The following is a 6,945-nucleotide window of genomic DNA, read 5'->3' as shown; positions in this document are numbered from 1 at the left end:
TTAGTAACAGCACTCGTGTTGATAAGATAAAGGATGGCATTGTTTTATTATTAATTCATAACAAAATACTGTGCAGCTTCTCCAATATGCAGATGAAAAGCTGCACCACCAACATATAAGTTACAGAAAAAAAGTATCACAGTCAAAAACATGGTCCACTGACATACACCACAAAACAGTTTACACAAGCATGACAAATGAGCAATCTTCAACACACGTCCATGTAACCAGAGCACCCTGGCTGAAAGTCTGTATCTGAGTTGGTGTTACAGAGCCAACACAACAACATCCAGGGCTGTAACCTCTGGATAGTGTCTTCTATTAAAAAAGACATATATAATGAATTCATAGCATACCCTAGTCCATGTTCTGTATTTCACTGTATTCTGTATATTTCATGGTTTTATACAGCACTGACAATATTTTGTCTGCATATCAGACAGATTGTAATTGTGGATAATGTATCTTTACCTGAATGTCATTTCATGTTGAAACCTTTTAAAAAAGCAAACAAATCACGAGAGGTCAATGGATAATCTATGAACAAAGACTGAAGATAAATCATTCTTAGTGTTTGTTTTGACCTGTCCTAAGTACCAGATGGTTTGTACCACGACACTACAACAAAGTATTCAAATTTCTGCAGTAAAAGCAGCACGTCTGCACTCTAAACAGCTAAAAACAAGCACTAAGTATGACTTAGAAATGATATTATGCGTCCCAAGCCTTCCTCCTTCCAGTCAGCTTTTAGGTGACCTCTTGAGGACCAGGCCAGGCTGAAAGTTAAATGAATCTGACACATCCAGAGAGCCTGGAGGACTGCTCTGAGCAGTTTAGTGATGTCCTTATGCTGCTCCAGTGATTCCTCAAGCACCATTCATCAAATTTCTCATCCTTTCATCCTCTGCTGCTGTAGAGGTCGTAGTCTCAGTCGACCCTCAACAGCAATACTTATATTTTTCATTTCTGTTAAACCCTACCCACTCATTAAAACACTAGTCTCTCATCTGAGAGAAACCATGTAAGCCATCCCCACCCTATAATCTTGAAACCCCCCACAATGCTCCACTTCGTTCACTTCATTAGAGTCTCTATCCGCTGCCAACAGCTGCCTTCCTCATCATTTCCTCGTCCTGGACAGAGAGCTCTGTCAGCTTGCGTCCGAGCTTTTCGTGGAGGTCCAGGTATTTAGCCACGCAGCGGTCCAGGCACACTGACTCGCCCTTTGTCAGCTCTGCTTCCTTGTAATGTGGCGGTACACACTTCCTGTGGCAAGCATTGGTCATTCTGGGAGAAAGTGAGGACAGGAGACAGGGAGATTTTAAAACATAATAAGATTAAAATTATTCCTGTGTCGACACTTTTACCAGGCTGTTTCACTATGGTTGGTCACCTTAATATGAAGCACAAGCAATGATATATTGTTATCAGTATCAATTAGTAAAATTTAACAGCTCCATCAGCTGGAACCAAATGTCTTTAATTGTCAATTGATCTGACTGTGATTTGTTTTGTAAGCTTGTAAAAAATAAAAAGACTATCTAGAACACAGCAGCGCGACCATCTTCAACCCAAAATGGCACATGGCTCCTGCCTACCTGAAATCCCTTATCCAGGTCTACACTCCCTCCCGCCCACTACGCTCTGCCAAAGAAAAGGCATCCTCCCATCACAACAGGGCCCTAAGTCACTACCTAGACTCTTCTCCTCTGTAGTCCCCTAGTACTGGTATGAGTTACCAAACTCCATTCAGTCTGCAGTGTACCTTTGCCCCTTCAAGAAAAAGCTAAAAACCTAGCTCTGTCATGAAGATCTCCACACTTAATGATTTTGATGATGCTGTATAGAAATCTGCTTCTATACAGCCTGCGCATTGCTTCTGTGCACTGCCTATTGGCACCTGTGATTTTTTTTTAAAAAGTTGCTGGTCACATTTCTGTCGCGTAACTAATCATTAAATAATTGCAGTCTAGATCACCTGATTTTTGGTTTGTTATAAAAAAAAAAAAGAGAGAGAGACAGAGAGAGAAAACAGTTCAAAGTAGTGCTGTTTATATGTTGAACAAATCAATTCTTAGTGTATCAACCTGGGATTCAAATACAACTTACAGTTGCCCAAGTCAACGTCACACTATGGAGCAATAAGACTTTTTGTTTTTTGACAGGGACAATACATACTAAAAATTTAAAATAAAATTATAGGTAATGTTTATGTGTTTTTTTCACAGCAGAAAAGCACAGCTGGAAATTATAGCAATAGCAGTGGCTCCCTCTATTCCAATCAAGTGTCCTAGTGAGTCTTGACAAGGTGACAGGACCCTGAATGTAAAGTAGCTTAAAGGAATTCAGCCATCATTCATTGTATTTTGTCGATGGTGTATTTCTATTTCTGTGACATGTTAAAATGTCTCCTCTGAAGTATCTCACTGCTTATATTTTTCTATTCTTTGGTGTTTTACATGCTCCCTCAATGAAACAGGTAACAGATCACTTTAATTATTTAACTGCCATTGCGGTTATTAATACCACCTGCAATACAAAGTCGAAATATCTGATTTTATAAAAGCAAAAAACAACACCAACACAAGCTGAAGTTACTTCCATGGCTAATGCGAGTCTCTCTTTCACATCCACAATTTACCACAATCATCACTGGGGTTCCCCTGAACTCTGTTCTTAATCCAGCTTCTTGTTTTAACCATCCCCAAGTCATCTCATGTTCAACCCCAGCTCATCCTAAATTTTGTTTCCATCTCCCCCAAGTTCCACCTTTTCTGCCCTTTGCCAGTACTCTCTACAAGCTGCCTGTATTACAGTGAAAACTTTGGCACAAATACACAGTCAGCCACAACAAATCTCTGAAATAGAACTGTTACCCGTTCCTGTGAACCAGTCGCCTCTTCAAGTTGCAAAGAAGTGGGGAACTAGAAGAGTTCCATCAAAACAAGATGTGACAATTAAGAAAACCTTTGTCGTTAGGTGGGAGTATTGGTTTTATGCTTTTTAACAAAAACCTTTCTAGTGTGTACCAAACCTTAATCATACATCTTTCTCTTGAAGCGCTAAACCAGCATTGTCAAAGCCATAGACACAGGGTCGCTTGAAATTACAACTTACATTTGAGACATGTATAGGCCTTTTTAAATGTCAAGCTAGTTTGCTTCATCACTGTGTGTTTTTCTCTGGTAATAATGCCTGAAATCTGATTATTGTTCAGTAAATGAAAAATTGGTTAAACACATTCTGTAAATCTATATATCATTAATACAAATTATCTCAAGAAATCACTTAGGCAAGGCTTACAGTCTTATTTTCGACATTTAATAAAGCTGTTAAGGAGCTTCAGACCGTCAACTTTTGTTAATCGAAACCCTAAATACAACTTGAAATGTGCTTTCCACATTGGATCCAACATTACAAAATTATTACGTTCATGCTGCAGATAGGCGTAGTTTAAATCGATTTCAAGTGATTTGTTATATCTTTAACTTGATTGTGTGGCATTTTAGGAAACCAACAAACACAGTGAAAATGCTTAACTATGTTATTGGACTCTTTCACTCAGTCCTGAAAACAAACAGTGGGGCTTTATTCACAGTGACAGAGCATCAATGCAATGCTGTCACATGTACCTCAATGTAATGTTAAGTAATCCGGTGTTACTAGCATAAAGGACGGACACTATGGCTACGTCTTCAATGACCGTTGGTGAATTGTTCATACCCCTTTAACACCACATGAAGACAAGTCATTTAAGACGATGAATGAAGGCCATGAATTTATTCATGACGGCGGTATCATAAAGTACAGATAGCTAGCTTGATGATTAGCTCTTTGGCTTTACCGATTGTACATGTCAGCCATCATTTCCACCTCCAGCTCCGCCGCAAGTTGCTGTGCCTTCATGGGATCCATGTCTGCGCTTCAGTGCTGCTCACTCCCGGCCTCAACCACAAACACGCCGTCCTGGTGACCCTCTCCTGCAGACAGCCGACCAAAACCGTACCGGCAGATACTTCTTTAACCTTCAAACCTGCAAGATAAACACGTGTGTACCGTTTCCGCCTACATTTCCGCTGTCAATAAAGTTAGATTCAAACGGACTGCAGAGACAATGCGCCCTCTCCTGGACTCTCTTTATAATACTACTAACCATTTCTACGTAGTTTGTGGTGTTTGGTAGGGGAAAAAATGCATGAAAAGACTGTCTTTTTAATTAACAATATTTATGTATTTTACATAAAACACACTAAACTTTTCAACATAAGGTTCCTTTTTAACAATAATAACTTACAGAGACCCAACACAACACTTCTACCTTAATCAGTTTGCCAATATACATTTCCATGAAAATGTAAAATTAATACAACTTTTGACAAATATAAAGGGATAATGCAAATAACAATAAGAACTTTTCCCTCTATTTGTATAAATTCTTAAGCATATTGTTATTGGAAATCAAATATCAATTTAAACCATCACATGGAACAATATGAAGGTCAAAACCAGCACGTAGTGTGTGATTCTTTCATGCACAAGGTCTAAAATGGCCAGATTTCCACTGATGGTGAAATCAGAGATGGAAGTACATAATAATCTGATATCTCCTTGAACATCCATAAACTAGAATAGAGAGAACATTAGTTTTAGCAATCCAAGTGCTTGTCAGAGTAAAAACAATTCCTAAGTACAAAAGGTTACTCTGCCTCATCTCCAGTCACATCAATCTCGTTCACATCTTCCTCATCGTCCTCCTCTGGAGTTATGTCCACATTTTCCATTCCATTTTTACACTCTCTGGTCTGAGGCCCTTTGTCTGGGGAGTAAAGCAGAACATCCACCTCCACTTCCTCCTCCTCTTCATCCATTTCTTCTTGATCACAGCCTGAGTTCTTGGTAAACCAATCAGACTCACTGTGAGAAGAGCCATCAATACTGATAGGCTGCTGTGTTGTATCAGACACTGCTGCATCACTGGCTTGTGCTAAAAAAAACAAAAAGAAAGTATGTTGAATTATCAAGAGCGTTTTTTTCTTATTTATTCTTACATATAAATGCCGGACTTCTGTAATGGAGTAATTCCACATTGATATTTTACCATGATTTAAGAATAAGACATCTGTTCACCACTATTGTAAGGCTTGATTACTTCTATAGTAAACTGAAGAATATAAGTGTAAATTATTGCCATCTGTCACATTTAACACTACCAGATGATGCCAAAGTTTGTAGGTATTTCCATTATGTACTTGGAAAAGCACATTGTTTTTGAGTTTTAAAAGGCCATTTTAGTCTCAGAAAAATACAGGACATTTTTTCGCCAATTGAATTGAAGTGACAGATATCTAAAAGCCTCAGCAAATAAGTATTCACAAGGCTGTGGAAGAAAGCCAAAAAGTACATTTACACACAAGTGCTATACTTGAAGCTTAAGTCTGATGTCTCTATATGACCTACAAAAGCAAAACAGACCATCAGTGACAAGACTGCTATTTCTATAGTTATCTTTAATGCCTGAAACTGCTGGTTTGTGGCACTTTTACTATGCTGGGCATATACCTTTTTAGGCTACTTTTTAGTATTTTTTAACTAATCTAATTATTATAAAGTATATGTTTATTGTAGCCTGCTAAAATAAAGAGGTAAAAACTTTCAATTTATATGTATTTGTACATGTAAATACATATATAGTGTATTTACAAATCCAAACACTTTACCTTCATCTGGATTCCTCAGCGGCTGCTCCCTCTCTGCTGCTAACTTTGCCACCTCTTCTCCCAAGACATCAAAGGAAAACACAGAAAATTGCTCATCACTAAAGAAACTGGCCTCCTTACAAGTAGAGCTGCTAGTGTCATCTTGTTGTGACTCGCAATAGTCCAATGCTGATTTTTTTGAAATTTGATTGTGATTTTCATCAACTGTGACATGTGAGATGTCATGAGACTCTTCCATCCCCTCCGTTTTTTGAAGCTCAGTAATGCCTATTTCTGTCTCTGTGGTTAATTCCTCAGATCTGCTACCATGTGCCTTTCCTTCACTTTCTACTTTTTTTGCAGTTTTATTTGTTTCCTTGTCCTGGCTTTCTTTGGACGTCCTTGTTTTGGAGTGCTGTCGTTTGATAAGCTTTTGAAACTCCTTCAGAGAGACCATCCGTGGCCATTTGTTTTTTTCCCCCCCAGCTGGGTTTATGTCATTGTTATAGTCCGTCTCCGTTGTGCCAGTGCTCTCAGCACTTCTGGTCTTTTTCAGAGGAATTACCTCCACTTCACTTCTATTCCTTCTCCGTTTTCTACACCTTCTCTTTGTTTTTTCGGGTTCCTCCTCCTTTGGCAAATTGTTGTCAATATGCGGCTCTCGATTAACAGTGTCGCTCTTTTGCTCAGTGATGGTAGAAGAACTCTCTTGAGGGCACTCATCACGCTTTGTTTTTGGCGGCCTTCCGCGTTTTCGCCTGGGCTGTGGCTCTCCTTGTTTATTTACAATCTTAACAGCTCCATGGGTCATTGCTTTTAAACCTGAGGAGTGTTCAGAGCTTGTGTTATCTTGAGTTTTTTTCAAAAGGCCCCTGGTCCTGATCCGAGTTTGGCCAGACGTGAGACCCCCAGGTACTCTGGTCTTCTCTTTTAGACTTTCTGTGATGTTTGACGGTTCATTTGATTTACCTGCAAATTTGTTTTGCATGTTTGAAGAGCTAGTGGCCATTTCTCTTTCCTTTGCCAGCACGTTGTTGCTTGACAAACTGACTGAACAAACGCTCAGGCTGAACTGACTTTTTGTCCCATCGCTGACTTTCAATTCTTTGCATGCAACAAAAGAACCGGGAGCATCTGGTAGGTGACTTGTGTGCTTTATCTTCCTCCTCTTAGGCCGTGCAGCATCTGCTTTATTGTCACCTGGTTTACATTTTAAACCTTCCTTCATCTTCCTTTGGTCAGACTTCCT

General features: G+C 39.2%; 1 protein-coding gene across 1 annotated transcript; it reads right to left on the bottom strand.

The window, feature by feature from the left end:
- Positions 1-27: 27 nt before the first annotated feature.
- Positions 28-4,060, bottom strand: timm10 (translocase of inner mitochondrial membrane 10 homolog (yeast)). Its single transcript, XM_069677008.1, has 2 exons — positions 3,845-4,060; positions 28-1,287 (listed from the first exon to the last, which is right to left on the bottom strand). The coding sequence occupies exons 1-2, from the start codon at positions 3,913-3,915 to the stop codon at positions 1,092-1,094; spliced, it is 267 nt and encodes an 88-aa protein (XP_069533109.1). The 5' UTR covers positions 3,916-4,060; the 3' UTR covers positions 28-1,091.
- Between the last annotated feature and the right edge of the window lie 2,885 nt (positions 4,061-6,945).

The sequence above is a fragment of the Semicossyphus pulcher genome, unplaced genomic scaffold (assembly GCF_022749685.1).
Source record: "Semicossyphus pulcher isolate SPU_LCO1_2020_fin unplaced genomic scaffold, fSemPul1.0.p SCAF_27, whole genome shotgun sequence".
Lineage (NCBI taxonomy): Eukaryota > Metazoa > Chordata > Actinopteri > Labriformes > Labridae > Semicossyphus > Semicossyphus pulcher.
This window is presented reverse-complemented; position numbering and strand designations above follow the sequence as displayed.